This window comes from Zalophus californianus, chromosome 6 (assembly GCF_009762305.2).
Source record: "Zalophus californianus isolate mZalCal1 chromosome 6, mZalCal1.pri.v2, whole genome shotgun sequence".
NCBI classification, from domain to species: Eukaryota; Metazoa; Chordata; class Mammalia; order Carnivora; family Otariidae; genus Zalophus; species Zalophus californianus.
The window spans coordinates 57665088-57686184 of NC_045600.1; the positions used below are offsets into that span (position 1 = coordinate 57665088).

The 21097-nt window shown below is 33.5% G+C and overlaps 1 protein-coding gene across 14 annotated transcripts in view; it reads right to left on the reverse strand.

Annotated features, from left to right (window-relative positions):
• Positions 1–21097, reverse strand: part of MIA2 (MIA SH3 domain ER export factor 2) — a 91682-nt gene that overhangs the window by 20473 nt on the left and 50112 nt on the right. For 8 of the 14 annotated variants that reach the window (XM_027570034.1, XM_035727944.1, XM_027570038.1 and 5 more), the window contains 10 exons: positions 19085–19159; positions 18763–18809; positions 17916–18006; positions 16080–16218; positions 11995–12096; positions 10981–11041; positions 10164–10199; positions 6203–6270; positions 4854–4936; positions 3096–3224 (listed from right to left, as the gene is read on the reverse strand). In XM_027570034.1, the coding sequence (XP_027425835.1) occupies positions 3096–3224; positions 4854–4936; positions 6203–6270; positions 10164–10199; positions 10981–11041; positions 11995–12096; positions 16080–16218; positions 17916–18006; positions 18763–18809; positions 19085–19159 (831 nt within the window). The remainder of the gene's footprint in view (positions 1–3095; positions 3225–4853; positions 4937–6202; positions 6271–10163; positions 10200–10980; positions 11042–11994; positions 12097–16079; positions 16219–17915; positions 18007–18762; positions 18810–19084; positions 19160–21097) is intronic. The other 6 variants (XM_035727945.1, XM_027570044.1, XM_035727950.1 and 3 more) reach the window with 2 other exon arrangements.

Genomic DNA, 21097 nt, shown 5'->3' on the forward strand with positions numbered 1-21097 from the left:
CCCTTCTATGATCACAAAAAGGACAGTACCTCAATTAATAACATATTCAATTAAAATGGAAAAAGTAAATATAAAATTTTTTTAAAAATTAAATAACAAAATATGTTAATACTTCATTTATCTGTCACTGAGGGGAGAATAAGGTCTTCTCAAAATTATATTGCCCAGAAAACAAAAGCTTTTTCCTTTCAAGGAATAACTTTTATTAAAAAAAAAAACTTAATAGAAATCTTTCTAAAATGTCTCCCACATTTCAGTATACTTCTAACAGACTAAAACCAATATGATGTTTTCTTGGTAACCTGTTCAAATCAGTATAAGAATCCTTTTATATATATATAAATATACAGTAATCTTTAAAAAGTTTTTCTATCTACTCCCTTTGTAGAGTCAGGAGGTAAACTGACTTTTATATTCAGAAGGTCAACTATCTCTTTTCCTTATAGTTGTATAGTCTATTAATTTCTCCCAATCTTTCCTTCTAGCTTGTTCATCCTTCTAATAAGTTCATTAGAAGAAAAAGGCTGGGAAAGCAGAAAATTAAATTGGTAAAAAATGTGCCAAGAGTCAATTAGGCTGAGTTCATCTAGAGTGAAGCACAGATCTTTAAAGGAGATGAAGGCCTTCTCTTGATTGCTTCCTTTCAGAGAACCAAAGCACAGGCCAACTGACTACCAGGTGAAAAATTACAAACTTGAAAATGCTAAATGTTAAAATTTTCATTCAGACCAAAAGTTACATGAAATTTACTCTAAAAAGAAATTATTTTCCTTATACTCCATCTTACTTGAACATATATATCTCACCCAAACTTTCAAATTTAAAAAGATAATAAAAGGAAAGAAAAGGGCACTCATCATGCTTCTTTGGTGAGTCACAGGAACTTTTACTTGAAAGCAACTCTTTTAAGACCTACTGATAACTTACCTAAAACTTCTGTAGCTTTTCTAACAAACAGCAAAACGCCCTTGCAAATAATCTAAACATATCATTTCTTGAAAGTAATTAAAAAGGAGAGGAAAGTAATTTAAATAGGAGAGGAGAAATCAAAGGTAATTTTTACTCTTATTCCCAAATATTCAATTGACTACAAGCAATCCTTGACTTATGTTATTCAACTTCCAGTGATTCACATTTGCAGTTTAGCCAATTATACCCTTATTTCTAGGGCACTATTTTTCAGACTGCTGGCTGCAACCCATCGTGGTGCATGAAATTAATTTACTCTTAATCAGCAATTTTTTTAATGAAATGGAATAGAAATGAAGAGAAAATAGCAGAAAGCATCAAAAATAGTAAGGGTAGTACTATTTCATTAAATGGTTTCCATTACATTTATGTTGGTGTATAACAGGACATGATATAAAATATATTTCTTACTGTTCAGATCAAGGTGAAAAATCAGGGGAAAAGGAATTTCAGGGCACTCATAGCACACATGTGAATTTCAAAATTAGTCCCCTTCCTAAAGTGCTCAAGGCAAAGCTCTCCCAGGGCTCCAAGTGTCAGTCTGCAACTCACTCTTTCCCTAGCAGTTTTCAGTTCAAAGCCAACACAAGCAAAGATATCTGAAATGTCTCCAGGCTGTGGGCCCAATCAGCAGTGGGACTGGGAGGTAGGAGAGATCAGCGCTAAGTATATCAAACTGAGAATAAGGAAAGAATATGTAAATAGGAAATGGGCAAAGGGAGAATATCCCATAACCATAAAGTAGAAAATTCATTTTCTCATTCTTTGAAGGTAATACCAAAGAAAGAGCTACAAAAATATTTAAAATAATGGCACTGCAACAGGGAAGTACAGCCTCTGTGAGAGACTATTTTGATAAGTAGTATCCATTTCAATATATGAGCTTTGATAAGTTGGGTTTAGTTTGGTGTTTGGATTTAGTCTCATTACTTTCTCTTCCTACCTTAGATTTACTTTTGATAAATTGGGTTTAGTTTGGTATTTTGATTTAGTCTCATTACTTTCTCTTCCTACCTTAGATTCAATATGCTAAAATCACTAATAAAAGGGGGAGGAATGGGATCACAACATTGAAGGATACTATCAGCTCTTGGACTTAGGGCTAAAAACCTAAGACTTTTGATTTGGGAATAAACAGTGCTCTCTGTATCTCTGCATTTTGCCACAATTCAAGGGAAAATTTTAAAGCAACTTGACAAAGTGAACAAAGTATGGTAAAAGATCAAAAGAGGAAAACTCCAGGTACACAGGTAACACCATGGTTAGTGCTGATGAAGTAAATGCAAAAAGACCAAGAGCTACTGCACAGGCTTGAAATAGCTGCTGAAATTCTCAAAAACCCATTCAGGGTAACAAAGCAGACAATCTTGAGTCAATTTCTCAAAGTATTAACAAATCATTTAGGTCTCCTTTAAGGCTCTCATCAAAACTGCCTACAAGATAGTACTTCTGAATTACTCTACTCTAAAAAAAAGGTTCTTTCTTTTACTTTGATTTTCTACAATAAAAAAATCATGATGATGAAGTAAAAAAATTTTGTAAATTCTCCATTTTAATAATGTTTCATTAAAATACAATTTTTTAAATTTTTTTAAAGATTTTATTTATTTGAGAGAGAGAAAGGGAGAGAGAGAGAGAGCACATGAGAGGGGGTAGGGTCAGAGGGAGAAGCAGACTCCCTGCTGAGCAGGGAGCCCGATGTGGGACTCCATCCCGGGACTCCAGGATCATGACCTGAGCCGAAGGCAGTCGCTTAACCAACTGAGCCACCCAGGCGCCCTAAGATACAATTTTATTCTAGGTTAGATTGTATTTTATGCATTCTTTATATAGTGCTGTATTATATAGTATAATATATAGTTTTTAAGAAGTCAAAATGGTTTAAAGAGATATACATCAAGTGCTTGATCAAAATGTAACCTATTATAATCCTGTTTCTAAGAGAAAAGTACATTAAAATTAGATACCACAGAGCTCCTTTTCCAAACAAAAGCAACCCATAATAAGTGCAAGGAATGCCTGTATTTTCCAAAGGTTTATTTTAAAGATCATTTTAAAGATAAGTTGAGATGAAAATATAAAATAAGGAAGAAATCTAGAGTAATAAAGATGTTTAAACAATATACCTCTTCCTCCTCCCCCTGGAAGCAAAGGTGAGAGTCTGAGTGGACCCTCCAACAAAGTTGGAGGGGAGAGAAAAGCTCTCGTTTCAGATGAAGGTCGACCCAATGGTGAGGGACCATATGGGGAATGCTCTGGAATAATTAAAACAGCATGTTTAAATTCATAGTTTCAATTAGCTACACTATAGATTAGAATTCCATTTCAACAATTTCCATCAGGTCACCCTATTGCCAATTTAAGTTTAATCCACATCCTGAATACTAACTATGCCTTGGATTTTGCTAATATGGGATAGAATTAAATATGGAACCCTGTGTTTTTAAAGTCTGTCTACCAAATGGATACTGTAGTCAATAAAAACATTATCCTCTTGGTAACTAACACACTTAAATAACCATACAATATTAATAAGCAAAGAATAATGGTGATATTTTAGAGGTATAAAAGGATTTGGGGGCTATGAAGTTTGTTTGCTTTTGCTTTTAATGGCAGTATGCTTCCAGATAGTTCAGCTGGTGAGGGTTGTAATATAAAAGGGCTCAGTTTAAATAAGAGCCAGATAGTCTGTGTTGGGCCATGAATTATTTGAGGAAAGCTCAGATTTTGATAAGTAGAAATGCAAAATCCTCTAAAGCATCAGAAATTACTTTTGATTCATTGCCACTGAAAATTCAGATTACATTTATTCAGCAAATAAATCACTTTATAAACCATATAACCAAGAGCCCTATCATTTTACAAACCTCACCACTCCCAAGTAATGATTATACTTCCAAAGATCAAAAATCAACAACATCAAAAAACAAGCTTAAGTACCACCAAAATAACTTTTTAAACATGTTAAATTTTATTATGTAGCTTATATAATAGTCAAATGCAGTTACAAAAAAAGATCAAAGCATTATTTAGTCTTTCTGAAACTTCTGCATTAGGTTCAGAAGAGAATTCCTTCTGTATAATTCCCACCACTCCAAACTTTATTACTATTTGAAATTAATAATAATCTATTTTGTTAAATGTAAAAATACTTTCATTTTAATGAAATTAGACTCTCAAAAGTGATTTTTATACCTTCAAAAGTTATTAAAATGGGATTCCACCTATATAAAGATAGCTTTTGTTTCACTGCCTTAGATGCTTAATTCCAATTCAACCAAAAATTATTTTGAAAAATTTAAACTATTTGGAACAGTATGAGATCATTAAAAATGTTAACTCATTAATGAGTGGACAAGAATATTAAATACATCTTCCAAAGAACTGGTCCTCTCTTGGAGGTAATTAAAGCAATGAAAGCTCAGATTATTGTTTTCCCACCTTAAATTGATACTTTTAAATAATTAAAAACAACTGTTATAATTCTTGTTTTTATAACTCAAGCAAATTCCGAAGAATAGTGGATATGTAAACAGTCACAACATTATTCCATTTAAGCACTCCTTATTCATTCTCCCCCAAAATAATTATTGAGTACCTTACTACGTGCCAAGTACTTTGCTTTTCAAGGAGTTCAATGTACTAAATAGACATCATCTTACAAAGGCCCACTGAGAAATGGAGGCAGCAATTATTTATATTTTTGCTAGGGAAACAAAACTCAGAAACTTGGGAGATTGTGATAGAACTCAGATTAGAATCCTGGCTCCAAAATCTAAAATATTTATAAATAATGGTATTAATTTACACTAATATAAAAGGTATGTGCAATATATACATATATATATATGTATTTTAAAGGAGGGTTTAAAAAAAAAGACTACCTCTGCCAAATGCTGTATTTGGAACATCAAGTGCATAAGGATCTTTTTCTAAAAGTTCAAATTTAAACTCTGTTTCAGTTAATCTGCAAATAAAGAACAAACATCTCTAAGTTACTCATCCAAGAAAAGCACCCACATTTCAAGAAAAATGCCACTACCAAGTATAAGGTACTCTTCACTACCTCAATATCTACATAGAAGAAACAGATCTTTAAAATTATTCTTACGAGTAATATATGTAATTGTCAAATAACTATATTGTACTCCTGAAACTAATAGAACACTGTGTGTTAACTAGACTGGAATTAAAATTAAAAAAAGAAACCAAAATAAACAAACATTCTGACCAAAACACCTTTCTATTGTTCTGTTTTCAAAACTAAATTACAGTGAATACTATTATCACAGAACCCAAATTTTAGAAATAGCAGGGCCTTCCAAGGTCAATCAGTTCAAATCTATCACTTTACAACCAAGGAAACAGGGCTAAAAGTTTACATGATTTATTCAAAATGAAAGTGCAGGATTAAACACAGGGCTCCTAGCTCTGAGTCATGTCTGCTTTCCATTATAATGTTACCCACGATTCCAATCATAACATAAAATAAGAATCCAGTGAACTCATACTATTTTACTCCTAAACCTTTTATCTGAAAAATGTGACATTTTAAAAGAAATCTTATTTCTAGTTTTTGATCATCGGATCTGAAATAAAACATAATAAAACATTTAATCATGGAGTTTTAATTTCAGAGTAGAAAAGATCAGCAAAAAGACTAAACTAATATTGGACAATGTTAATAATACATTCTGGCAAGAAATTTTAACACCTGGGAAGACTATTATAATCCTCCTAGAAAAGTATTTACTCTTCCTTTTGATTATACATTGTAAACTTTTATTCTCCCTTTCATTTTATTATTGTAAGGCACTGTCGTCAAATACAAGAAAACCAGAGAATGAGAGAAACAATAAACATTTATTCTACCCATTCATCTACTAAAAGATGCCACTACTCTGAGAATTACTACATGAAAGATTTGTCCTTTCTCTTTCCATCCCTTGTAATCGCCTTCTTCCTACTCTGGTTTAAAAAAAAATTTTTTTAAGTTATGCTTTTTACAGAAGAACATATGAACAGTTTACTTCTGTTAAAATAACTTCTCTAAGACAAGTGTTTCAAACAAAAAAAATCTAGTAACTCATAGTAAAACTAATAAATATTTCACCACCAGATATGCTGGATCCATGCAAGTTTTATTTATCCCTATAAAAGTACTACATAATAAATAACAATTAAAAATAAAGTACTAACTAAAGCTTTAAAGTGTTCCCACAAAGATACTTACTTTTGTCTATTGTGAGCATTTTCTTTCCTCAAATCATTAAGATTTCTTTCAGCAGTCCGAGCTGCCAACTTAAAGAAAATAATACATTTTTTATCTTTTTTTGAAAATACATATTAAAAATAACACATACAAACGTAAAATGAGAGATAAGTATTCATAAATATCACAATCACTTAAGTATCCATTTCAGAAACTCATCGTAAAAATTTTTTAATTTAGGGTATTGTTTAAAAGGGTATGAGTTTCCTATAACCAGAAGACATGAGTCTCAAGGCTGGAGTCTGATCACGTACTTGCCAATGAATGCTGTTATCTAGATGTGAAGTTAAGGATTAGCACTATTTCCTGCTGTCAATATCCAAACAACATGACAAAAGCAATGTAAGAGGACCCGAGCTTAGGGTGATGGGAATGGAGACACAGAATCATTAGGCATGGATACACTGGCTATAATATCACAGATAGCCGTCTCTGGAGAGAAATCACTATCTGCAATGAAACCATAAAGGTCTGTAACAGTTTCACAGCACGCACAATAGGCCATTTTTTAAAATGGCTGAATATAATCAAAGCATGCAGCATGTCTGTTAAGTGCACAGCACTGTAAAAATCAATTCCTATAGTCTTTTACATTTGTTTAGTGAAATTTTTATTTAATAAAAGGTTAGAAAATCACAAAATAAACTTACACTTATAAAAAATACCAAGAACATGTAATATTCCTAAGTAGTTTGTGGGCAAAGGTTAAACGTGTATGGAATACCGTATGCATGTTTTCCCATTCTGTGAACTTTCCAGTTAAGAAGTAGCAGTGTCTGGAACATCAGACCTGGCCAAACTAATGCAATCCACTTGGGCAAATGTATTTATCATACAAAGGTAGGCAACTTCACTCAGTCTATAACCACAACTTTTTACAGGTAAAAAGAACTATCTATCAAATGTATTCACTTAAAATTATGAACTACACATTAAAACTGACATTAACTGGCCAAAGAATAAAGTATGTTAAATATTCACACACACATACACAAAAAAACATAGCTTAACCATATTTTAGCATTCATTATCAAAAAGATTCCATGTATAAATCATTTTCTAACATAACCATATAATCAATTTTATACTAACAAAAAAGAATATTACACATAACAATTTTAGTTAATAAAATACCAATTCATTTAATAACGCAGAACCAAAATTGCTTCTAAATGTTTTCTACACATTTAGTATAACCTATTTACTCTTAATTATAAAGCAAAAACAATGCAAAGTTAATAAGTCAAAAGTAAATTCTACTATGATTATAGTGCTATCAATATGAAAGACATATCTACAAAAAATATAAATATAAATGCACCCATGCTAAATGATTACAAGCTTTTGAAAAGCTTACACTTCAAAGATTAGGTAAAACTGTACTTTCAATGAATGACCACACTGTAGTCAGATATTAAATACTTACAATATGCAAAAAAGCATTCTATTAAGTACAGGTATTAAAGGAAAAGAAACAGTCCCTATCTTAAGCAGCTTAAATCTGTGGTAAGGACAACTATAAATGACCATAGTACTTGCCATAGAACACATAAAAACAAAGTATTATGTGAATTCAAAAGAAGAAAAGATTAAATCTAATGGGATGGAGCAAAGAAATGCTGAAAGGAAAAAGTAACATCTAAAGTTGTGAAATTATTTATAACAGTAAAAAAGTAGAAACAAAGGAAACATTTATCAAATGGGAAAGGTTTATATAAATTATAAAATATTCAGGGGCGCCTGCGTGGCTCAGTCGGTTAATCGTCTGCCTTCAGCTCAGGTCATGATCCCGGAGTCCTGGGATGGAGCCCCACATCGGGCTCCCTGTTCAGCAGGGAGTCTGCTTCTCCCTCTGCCCTTTACCCTGCCTGTGCTCTCTCTCACTCTCTCTCAAATAAATAAAAATCTTTAAAAAAAATTATAAAATATTCATAGAAAAATATCTACAATATATTAAATAAAGCAGGACATAAAAGTTATATATAGCATGTTTTCAGTTTTTAAAACATACATGTGATTTATGTCTAAATATATTTTTTTAGGTATAGAATAAATGAAAGTGATATGTTGATTACTTCTTTGTACATCTTTTCTATATAGTCTGAACTTTTTATTCACTAAGTATACATAATTTTTATAAAATCTAAAAAAAAATCATTTTGAGGGGTGTCTGGGTGGCTCCGTTGGTTAAACTTCTGCCTTTGGCTCAGGGCATGATCCCAGGGTCCTGGGACGGAGCCCTAGATCGGGCTCCCTGCTCAGTGGGGAGTCTGCTTCCTCCTCTCCCTCTTTCCCTCCCCTTGTTCATATGTGCACTCTCTCTCTCTCTCGCAAATAAATAAATAAAATATTTTTTAAAAATCTTCATTTTGAGACATAAAGGATATTTTTTCCATTTTTGCATTCCCCCGCAGAGGGAGTGGCAGGCAGAGGGAGACGGAGCAGACTCCCTGCTGAGCAGAGAGCCTGACGTGGGGCTCAATTCCAGGACCCTGGGATCATGACCTGAGCCAAAGGCAGACGCTTAACTGACTGAGCCACCCAGGTGCCCCCTTTTTGCATGTTTTAACATAAAGTCAATGTCATTATTTACTAAACAAGAAATGCAATGTACAGTAACAGAAAAAGCTCAGACTTGGAATCAAAAAGTCAGAATTTCAATCTCTACTCTTCACTCTTTGATTATGTGACCTTGGGCTGTTTCCTCATCTGTAATATTTGAATTATAATACCTATTTTATAGTTATTATGTGGATTGAATGAGCAAAATGCCTTTAAGTATAGTGTCTAGAATACAAGAGACTAACAAACATCAGTTCTTCTTATCTTTAAAAAATAATCTGTTCTTAGTATTCAGAAAGTAGTGGGGAGTGGTGGAAAAGATTAAATTCATCTCCAAGCCCAGCTTAATTCAATAACAAATCTTCACTTGAGCCCTCAACACAAAATCTGAGAAACGGGAAAAGCCCGGAAATTCAACATGTCTAATTCTCAACCTATGCTGGAATCTCCACTCCAAGAAATACCCACATCTAAGAACTATCTCCCAAGCTTCAGTACAACAGTGTAATAATAGTTAACATGTACTGAGTGCTTACTATGTGTCAGGCTCCTGGCTAAGAGCCTTACATGAGTTATCTTACTTACTCATCATAGTAACTCTATGAAATAGGTACTATTGATATATCTATCTTTCCTTACAGGTAAGGAAACAACAGATGTTGTTGTTACAGGTGATGGAACCAGGATACCAACCATGACAGGCTGACTCCAGACTCCATGTGTTCATCCACTGTGCAAACTGTCTCCCCTTGAAGACTCCTAGGGACAAGTCCTACAAACACCAGCTATATTACAACAGCTCTACATATTAGACAGACCATTCCTACAATTAGTAGAACCTATATCCTTATCATTTCCTTACACAGTCCTCCTCTGGAGCACTGACAAGCCGTTTCTCACAATGATCTTTTTCTTGATGTGTATCAAGTAATTCAACACTGAGAATCAGATACCCAAACTGTGTAACTTTTACAACCAGAAGAGGCTTTCAATATCACTTAGTTCAATCTGTTGTTTTTACAGATGAGCAAACAGGCCCAGTAATTTTAAGTAACTTGTCCACATAATCAGTGATAATCCAGGGTCCTCAAACAATTAATCCATGAACATTACATCACCTCCCCCAGAGAATATAAGCTCCTTGCAAAGTAAAAGCAAAGAGGAAAACACCAGATTTTGTGAATAACTGTGTTATAACAAAGTATTTAGTTCATAAAGAACTTAATTTCACCACTAGTAAAATGAAAAGAAAATGATTTTATTTAATACTAACCTAATTTGCAGTATGAAAGTATACCTTTTAAACTGCTCATTTAAATTAGGAAAAAGAACAACATGACAAAGAGAATTTAAAACTCACCCAATTATCATGTGCTTTTCTCTCATGGGAAATAATCTGAAAAAGAAATTCATTAAAATACTACTGGTTTTCTTGGGGTGCCTGGGTGGCTCAGTCGGTTAAGCGACTGCCTTAGGCTCAGGTCATGATCCTGGAGTCCCAGGATCGAATCCCGCATCGGGCTCCCTGTTCGGCAGGGAGTCTGCTTCTCCCTCTGACCCTCCCCCCTCTCATGTGCTCTCTCTCTCTCTCTCTCTCATTCTCTCTCTCTCAAATAAATAAAATCTTAAAAAATAAAATAAAATAAAATACTACTGGTTTTCTTAAATAAAAAATTTCACATCTACCACTATGATTTTAGTACACAACTCATAAACTCAAAAATAACTCAAGCATCTCTGAAAAGTAACATTTTTAAAGCAAATTTTCATATACACATGATTTATTATATTATTCTTATAACAAAAACTGAATGAAATTTGTCTAGTAAATTTCTGTTTTATGCAATAATCAACTACAATGAGTTATCAACTAAGAGATAATTAGCCCAAGTGAATATGAGACCCCCAATGCAGATATACATTTATTTATTTATTCAATCCACATTCCCAAAGAAGCAGGAGACATGGCAATTTTAAACAAGGTCTCTTATTCCAGAACTTTGGCTCCCTATAAATGTCCCATAGACATGTGCAAAACCTCAAGAGAAGTGTACAACTATCAAGTAACTATCTATACTCCTATATCAAAATAGAGATAAACAATTCAAACAAATCATAATTGTTTTAATTTACACACACACACACACACACACACACACACACACACACACACATACCTGCCCTTGATAAGAATGAATGGTTCTCGCCAATTCTTCTTCAAGATCTTTGGCTCGCTTTCTAAAAGGAACAATCATTCTACTATTAACATATACCAAGAAATGAGAGAATACACTGTATCTACTGAAAATAGAAATTAAAATACCTAGAGTGCTTTGTTTAATATAAAAAATAACTACAGAACTCTACACATTAATCAGCTTTAAGAGGTTCTAAAGCAGTATATTTTTCTTGATATAATTTTAACATTAATTGTTATTTAAGAGTACTATTACTTGGGTTTACCTAAACCAAAGGCCATGCAAGGATTTATATGATATATTGGTTTGTCTTTATTTTTAAGAAGCATGAACTTGGAAGACTTATTCAGATGCCTGTAATCCTAACAGAATTCTAGGAAATTAACCAACTGTGTGAAATAAAATGTTACTTACTACCTTTACACAACTAGTAAGATAATTTCTTCTTTTGGATAAAATCCAAGCTTACTCTTCCTAATACAAAATGAAATATCAGAACTGTTTGGGACACTGCTAAATCTTGCCCCTTATCTTCTCTAGGTTTTCTTTTATTTCCATGGAACTAATGACAAATGAACCAAGGAAAAAACTAGACATATAAACACTTCTTCAGACCTTTAGCTGTGGCTCACTCTTTTTGAGGCATACTTCTCAAATTCCTTAATATTGTATACATTCTTCCCCATTTGAACCAAAGAGGAAAGACCTTGAAATTAACAGCTATTCATAAATTTCTTCACATTAACATAAAATAGGATTTCCCATGTTCAAATACAACTAATGTGAGAGATTCAAAATCATACACACTGAAAGGAAAACATTTTTTCCTTCTTACATTTTCTGTGTAATTGCATAATAGCAAGATATCCAAATGAAAAATAATCAGAAAAATGTTGGGTTTATTTTTTTTGGTTGCTTTATTATTTTTTCTGATATTAGGTTTTTGGATACCCTTCCCACCTCAAAAAGAAAGGAGTAAAATATGTTCAGTACCTGTAGGTCTCCAGCTCTTCAGCTGCATGACTGATCTTTTCATCTGCTTTGGAAAGTTTCTCCTCTTTCTCTAATCGGTAATTTTCCTCTACTGTTAATTTCCTTAAAACAAAAAGTGTTGTTGTTTTTCTACAGTATGTCATAAGATAATCATATATATCTTTTTAATTATATGGCAACTGGTGTTTCCCATAAAACAATTTGCATAACACCACTAAAAACATCACATGCAAGAAAAAAAGTACCTGCGGTAAATATTCCTGGTGTGGAACTTAATATTATAAACTGAAATTATAAACCATCTTGTCTAATATAGTACTACTAATATAAAAGTTTTAAGAGTTTTCTATAAGACTTTATCATAAAAATAAGACCAAAGGTAAATATTAGTAGAAACTATGACTATATATTATTTATTAAGACTTCTCATATAAAGCAACGTTACATTTATTAGACAAGAAGTCATCAAGTAATGAACTGTATTTCAATCATTTTTAAATTGGTTGTTAAGTCATTAACATAGTAATTAAGCTTCCAGGACAGTTCACATACACCAAAAAAAACAAAAACAAAACAAAACCCAACTTATAAAGAACCCAAAGTAAATAAAAGTAGTAGTAACACTCCTTCTTACTACTTCTAGTTCTCTTAGTAACAATAGCTAACTTAGTGAGCCATTAGTATGTGCAAGAAATTGTTTTTAGACTTTTACATGTATTATTATCCTATTTAATTATCATAATAGCTCTACAAGAAGAGAAAGGAAGCACGGAGAAACTAAATAAGTGAACCTAGGCATAGAGCTAGCAAGTAGTGACTCCATTATACTATATTACTCATTGTTTCACATGGTATCATCAGTAACACTGGTCCTTCAAGAAATACTTATTGAACACCACAGGAAAAGACATTTGGAGTCCTAAATGTGAATGTCTCCCCTTCTTCATGAACTTGGGGGAGGCACATGACAAATTACTGAAGAAATTCTACAGGGCAGGACTAAATGTTTTATATTCCACAAACTACATTACCAGTTGCTAAGAAAGCACTTGCTAGGTCAATCGTTTCATAGGTGTTAGAAGAAAATAAAAATCATCTCTTCAGAAGAAGTATGAAAGTATAATGGGCTTGGAGATAGAAGGAGGTGTATTTTTACAGAATCTAGATTAAAAACGGCCAGAATTTCTTTGACACCTCTGCTGCTAAGAAGTAGTCTATGAACCTTCCCCTTGAAGGCTCATTAATGATGGAAATTGCACTATAAAAGAAGCCTGATGATTTGACCAAAAAACAATTACATCTTACTTCACATATTTAAAGCAACTTATCAGGGCATCTGTGCGGCTCAGCCGGTTAAGCATCAATTATGGCTCAGGTCATGATCTCAGGGTTGTGAAATCGAGCCCCACATCAGGCTCTGCGCTAGGCATGGAACCTGCTTAAGATTCTCTCCCTCTCCCTCTGCACCCTCCTGCATGCTCATGTGCTCTCTCTCTCTCTCTAAAAATAAGTAAAATAAAAATCTGAAAAAAAAATAGATTCTCTCTCTCCCTGCCCCTCAACCTCTAAAAAAATAAAAAATAAAATAATAAAATAATAATAATTATAAGGCAACATATCAAGCTTCTATGTTATACTATTTCACTTCTCTCCAATATTAAATCTGGAAAAGTGCTAGTAATGTAATATACCTCATGGACACCATCAAACTAGCATCTAGAAAATGAATGAATCTAAATCATACTGGTATGCAGGCAAAATTAATTTAACATTTTACTAACACTATCAACTCTCTATATTCTACTCTAAAGAACAACCAGTGGCACAATTCACTGAATTTGAGTAATGAATATTTTAATTTAAATGTAAGAATGGAATATACAGTATTTTGGGAATTGAAAATATTTCAGATTAATGAATGAAATCACAATGTCAACAACATACACAGAGCCAAGATTCTACTAAGCTTCCCACCCGTGCTCTGAATATCTACAGAGAACACCTTTTCTTTTTGAAATTTTAAACATTCCTCATCGAAATTCTATAATTAACCAATCAATCAAGTTCAAAAGATACACTCAAAAGTATTCCTTTTACCTCAACTAATCCCCTTTATGCCCAAATTTTACTCACAATATCTTTCATCCTAACCTAAAATGAAGGGTCGTCCATTCCTATGTTTACTGATGAAACCCATGAGCTGTCCACTCTGTAGCTCTTCCATTTAGTCAAGTGTATTTCTCTTTCATAACCTGAGCAGTCCCAAGTGGCCCAAAGGTCCATGATGAACAGCAAGTTTTTAATTTTTGAATGGACCCCAAAGAATGATTAAAGTATATAGCTTGGCAATGACAGAGCTTAACAAATCCCCCAGCATCCTGATGGTAATGTAATGTTGGTATTTTCTACCAGTTTCCAAATACATAAAAAAGAATCTCATTCCCATTAGTTATGTTTTCTAAAGTCACCACAAATCTTAAATTAGCAAATACTGAACCAGTGCTCTTAAGGGAAGCAGAATTAGGTTTCTGTATGCTCTGGTGACAGCATTTTCATCTACCAGTCAATACATAACCCTGTTTTATGTGTGTTGGTTTAAACACACCTTATTTAACATCTATTGTTGGTTTATTAATAATGAACTCATGGCCAACAGCATTATAACTCATGTCCGAACACAGGTTATCTTTTGAAAAAAGCACAAAAACATGGCAACTACATATAATGCAAAAAGGACACCTGTTTACAAAATAAGAGCTGAAATACAAAAGCATACTGGGAACGTGCACATTGGGCAATTCACATTTTTTGCCGTTCTGTGCATGTCTAAGAATGACCACTACAGCTCCGTGAGTACTGGTTTGGGGTTAAAAGTAAGTTTTCTCAAGTAGGTAAATTTGCAAATACAGACACTACGAATGACGAAGATCGGCTGTAATAACTTTCATTAAAGGGGCTTGAAATTACATTAATTAAATCAAGTTATATTTTATTTCCTTTTATGATGAAAAATATGTCCTACAGAGGTATTTGAAAATCTGGAATCTCCAGATAGGTATCTTAACAGTCTTCTGTGTTTCTATGCATTTAGGCATCAGTACACACACACACAGTACACACACATCAGTATACACAGAATCTTTCACTCTAATATATAAAGGTACTAACATACTTATTCATATATTCAACAAATGTTTATTGAATAACTACCATGTGCCAGACAGAATATTAGGAACCAGAAATACAGAAGAAAAGAGAATTCTCTCATGGAGTTTACATTTAATGTTGGGAAGATTAAAAAAAAAAGACATTCATCAGAGGACTATAAGGGCTATAAAGAAAAATAAAGCAACACAAGGGGATAGGGAATTGCAGGTATTATCTTAGTTAGGGTAACCAGAGTAAGATTCTTTGAAGCAACATTTGAACCTAGACCCAAATGAAATGAAGGATTTAACCTTATACAGGGGAATACCAGTCCAAGGCAGAAAGAGCAAGTGCAAAAGGCCCTGAGGTATAGATGTGCTCAGCATGCTACAGATCATCGAGAAAGGCCAGTGTGCTGGAGGGTAATGAAGGAAAAAGAAAATGAATAAGCTAAAATTAAAGGCATAACCAGGAAAAAGGAAAAAAAAAAAAAAAAAGAGGTAGCCAAAGGTCAGATCTTACAGAGTCTTGTAGGCCATATAAAAGCTGTGGACTAAATTCTAAGTGTTACATGAAGGCACTTGGAGTTTGCAAACAAGACAGCGACAATACCCATAATTTATGTTTTAGAAGGGTCATGCCACTGGAGACAACTGTGCAGGAAGTTAAGTGGAAAAAAACTACTCATAAGGCTACTGCAATAAACCAGGCACTAACTGATGATGGTTTAGATGAGACTCATAGTAGGGGAGGCATGAAAAATGGTCAGATTCAGAAGAAAAAGTGTTTCAAGATCAAATAACTTCCTTAAAAATGAACTGATGAAATATTACCCAATCATAAATTGAGTACTTTGAATATCACATAAGCTGAATATGCACTATTTTTAAGCTATTTTACTTGCCATACAGTGAAGTTATCAATGTAATTTTTATTACCTGTGAAGTGTCATTTCATTTTCTTGATACAATTCGGTCATTACTTTAAGTTTCTGCTGAAGCTTTTGATTCTCACTTTCAAATTGTATATTTTCTGACTGCAAAGATGCTTGTTCAGTCTGGAGATTTTTAATACACTCTATAGAAAATTTTTAAAAATCACAAAGGAGTAAACATTTTGAGATGCACATTAATATTTCATAAAGATTAAAATTACCAAAAATAATAAATTATTAATAAATGAAATTCTTTCCAACAGAAAATGTGTATTTTGTTCACCTAAATGCTCTTTAATATTTTAAGTAAAGAACTAGATAAACTGTTACAACTTTTTTATTACTCCAAGATTTCCCAAAACCTTCAATATTCTAATTCCAGCATCTACTTTTCAGTTAGGGTGCCAAAAACCAGTAGAATTCTTATGATGGTTATGGAGATGAGAGTTCTGAAGGGAAATATTTTAGTTCAACATTTCCTGTGGGCGCCTAAGTGGCTCGGTTGGTTAAGTGTCTGCCTTTGGCTGGGATCAAGTCCCCTATCAGGCTACTTGCTCAGTAGGGAGCCTGCTTCTCCCTCTGCCCTCCCGCCCCTGCTCAGGCTAGTGCCGCTACCAGCGCACTGTCACAAAAAAAAATAAAATCTTTAAAAAAAAAAAAATTCCCTGTGAAACTACTTCCACATGATGAACAATTCCTATTTTTATCTAGTAAAAAGTTTACAGGTTAATACTTAACTTCTAGCCAGCCCTCCTTTTAAAGCAAAATTGAGATATATGTTATAAGTCAGGCCAGAAATTTCGACCTTCTGGTAAGAAATGGTACAAAATCATCCTAGCTTAATCCAGATCAAGACTGGAGAGAAAAATATCAGTTTTAACTTGTTTCAAATGCTAACCCACCTAAAAGAATTATCTATAAAACAAAAATTAACAATTCTAAGTAATTATGAGTGCTAGATAATTAGTGCATTGTTATTAAAAACCATTTATCGTCCAACATCATAACTCCACCTTTGACCTCCTCTAAGACTGAGGTGCCATCTCCCAAAACATGTATATAAATCATAACCACAAATCTTTTTTATTAAGTAGGCTCCACACCCAATGGGGGGCTTGCACTCATGACCCTGAGATTAAGAGTCGCATGGTCTACCTCTACCGACTAAGCTAGCCAGGCGCCCCCACCACAAATCTTAATGAAAGGCAAAACTTATTCTGTGTAGAGGGCAGTTTCAAAAATCACAAAATCATACTAACAAGCATTAAAATTTTAGTAATCATATGTAATGGCATTCTAATTACTCTAAAGGTATATAATTATTCATCTATTAATTAATCATATATATCAAAAGGAAAGTTTAAAGTAAATATGCTAACATCAAATGATTTTAATGTGCATACCTGTCCTTCCACAAAAATTTTTAAATCTACATCAGAAGAAATCTGCTGACCTAGGCTTTAAGCCAATGCCAAGAACAGTCATTTAACAGACATTAATGCCAGATATCATCTCTGGTAAAACTGGATGATAGGGATGATCTTTTAAAAGTTAACAGTTTTAATTTGCTACTTTTTAACATCTAAAACCATATCACACATATAACACTGAAATTCAAAGATAAGTATGGTTTTACATGTTTTTCTTAAATAATTTCATTGTTTTTATTTCATATGAATATGGAGGAAACTGATAATAAGGCTTTACCAGCAACAAAAAACTCAGTACTAATTTTTCACAAATCAGAAACAAAAGTAAAAGTTAAAAAAACAATCGAATTGGGCCTTTGCATAATTGATTCAGTTAACAGTACCATTCCGGATAAGGAGATATAACCTACCTATAAGCTCTTCTTTTGTCTTATCTACTTCAGATAATTGAATGTAAATTTGGTTTCTTTCTCCTTCCAGGGTTTTTAAAGAAGCATTTAACTTCAGAGAATGGAAGAAGGAAAAAAGCAACATTAATCAGTTATACCAAAAAAGGAAAAACAAAAAATCTCAATATACTATCCCAACCTTTTGAAGTTCTTTTATCACTCTGCTGAAATTATCACCTAGAATGCATTAACCAACAATGCAGCTTCCATCTTGAAAAGTTATCAGTAGTTGTAAATATCAGAACAGAGAGAGATGACTGATCCCTAAAAAGTGGGTATTTTCATTCTATTTACTTTCAACACAGAAGTTTTAATTAAAGCAAGCTTCAAAGTACATTACCAAGACTTCACATAGTTCAGTAAAGATCAAGATAACCACTACTACAATGGAAAAGAAAAGGGATAAAGTAGAAGAAATTGAACCTAGCATTTACTTCTCAAATTAGGATATGGGGCAACAGGAATAGGAAAATACTGAGACCAGAGGAAGAAGAATGTTCAAAGTCAGAAATATGAGAGAAAATACACTAAATATTTTTAATATATTCTTTATCCAAAAACATTAGTCCAGACCTTAAAAATTTGTATTCTGATAAATTCTAAAAATTAACAATATGAATTTCTAAAGTTATTATAAAAAAGAAAAAAGCAATTGATAAAGAAAATGCTGATCACTTCTGAAAATGTGCATCGCTTCTATGGTGGTAACTATAAAATGGACTTTTAAAATAATTACTAAGGACCTATAGGTTTAATCCAAGTTCTATTTCCTTCTCTATAGTCTTTATATTTATGTAGTAATGCAAACCTTAGCAGCATGAATCAGCTTCTTCAAAGCTCCTTTTGGTTGATTATCTATAGTAAAAAAAAAGAAGAAGAGAAAAAACCAATAAATTGGGAAAACAGTGCCACGCCACAACAGACATCCAAATGATTTTTTTAGTTCATGCAACTAGAGCCTTATAATCCCTCTTCTTGCTTTAATAAAGAATTTGATATAAGGCAGGATGGCCTTGGACATGCTCCCAAGAAGCTAAACAATAAAGCACTGGAAGTAGCATAATTTCATTTAACGAGGTTCTTCAACACTCACTCCAAGAACAAATTTATAATAAGAATCTGGTATTCACCTAAATACAGTCCATGGTCTCGACTGTTCTTAGAATCTTTCAGCATACAAAATGTAACTGGAATTATACTCCAAACTGAAATAACATTAAACAAGCATGCATTTTCTCATTACAAAAGGAATTGCTTCTTGTAAGATAAAGCAGAAGTGAAAAAGTACAAACAGAACAAATGTGTTCACTTTAGGGATGTAGTTTTCTTCCAGTACACTAATGCTATCACCAAAGAAATTTACAAAAAAAATCATATCTTCTGCTCCTTAATAAATTTGCTCATTATGCAGGGGGTAGAAGGAGAAAAAAGAAACAAGATACAAAGTCAGAAGAGCTGCGGGGAAACTAATAAAAGATACACAAAACACTTCTGTACTCTCTTTGCAACTTCCAATGAATCTATAATTATGTCAACAAAAAATACCTTTTTCAAGTCAAAGGAACTGGTTTGAAAATACAGTGAGCGGCTATAGTGAACCTAACTCATGCCTGACTTTCCAGACTGCAACCAGCAGTGGTAATAACAATTTGGGATGGACAGGATTAAAGTACTGAGCCATCTAATTTAAACAAACAACAACTAAAACAGTATCCTAAGATATTCATCTATATAACACTCATTTTTTAAACTACCCACACATCCATCTGATTAACTGACATGACAGGGAAAAACAGGCATTGAAATTATTATGATGCAATGTGAAAATTGCTGTAACAAAGATGGACAATATAGAAAAAGAACAGGGAAGAAAGAAGCTGTAAATCTGTCTGAGGAGTTGGGAGAAAAATTTACTGAAAAGGCAGTATTCCAACTGAAGCTTAACAATAAGAGATGGCGAGAGAGGGACAAAGTATTAGAGACAGATGAAGAAGATGTGCCAAAGCAGAATTGCATAAAGAACATGGTGCACACAGGGGCGCCTCGGTGGCTCAGATGGTTAAGCATCTGCCTTCAGCTAGGGTCATGATCCCAGGGTCCTGGGATGGAGCCCCACATCGGGCTCCCTGCTCAACGGGGAGCCTGCTTCTCCCTCTCCCTCTGCTCTTCCCCCTGCTTGTGCTCTCTCGCTCTCCCTGTCAAATAAATAAATAAAATCTTAAAAAAAAAAAAAAGAAAAAAGAACATGGTGCACACAAAAAACAAATAATCCAATCAAGAAATAGGCAGAAGATATAAACAGGTATTTCTCCAAAGAAAACACACAAATGGCCAACAGACACATGAAAACATGCTCAACATCACTCAGCATCAGGGAAATACAAATCAAAACCATAATGAGATACCACCTCACACCAGACAGAATGGCTAAATTTAATAAGTCAGGAAACCAAGGAGGCGGAGAAAGGGGAACCCTCCTACACTGTTGGTGGGAATGCAAGCTGGTGTAGCCACTCTGGAAAATAGTACGGAGGTTCCTCAAAAAGTTGAAAACAGAGCTACCCTACGACCCAGCAATTGCACTACTAGGTATTTACCCCAAAGATACAAATGTAGTGATCTGAAGGGGCACCTGCACCCCAATGTTTATAGCAGCAATGTCCACAATACCCAAAATATGGAAAGAGCCCATATGTCCGTCAAAGATGAATGGATAAAGAAGATGTGCTGTCAGACATAAAAAAATGAAATCTTGCTATTTGCAACAACATGGATGAAACTAGAGGGTATTATGCTAAGCAAAACAAGTCAATCAGAGAAAGACAATTATATGATCTCATTGATATGTGGAATTTAAGAAACAAAACAGAGGATCATAGGGGAAGAGAGTATAAAATAAAATAAGACAAAACCAGAGAGGGAGACAAACTATAAGAGACTCTTAATCACAGGAAACAAACTGAGAGTTGGAGGGGAGGGAGGTGGGGAATGGTGTAACTGGGTGATGGACACTAAGGAGGGCATGTGAAGTGATGAGCACTAGGTAGTATATAAGACTGATGAATCACTGACCTCTACCTCTGCAACTAATAATACATTATATGTTAATTAACTGAATTTAAATTAAAAAAAAGAAAAGAAAA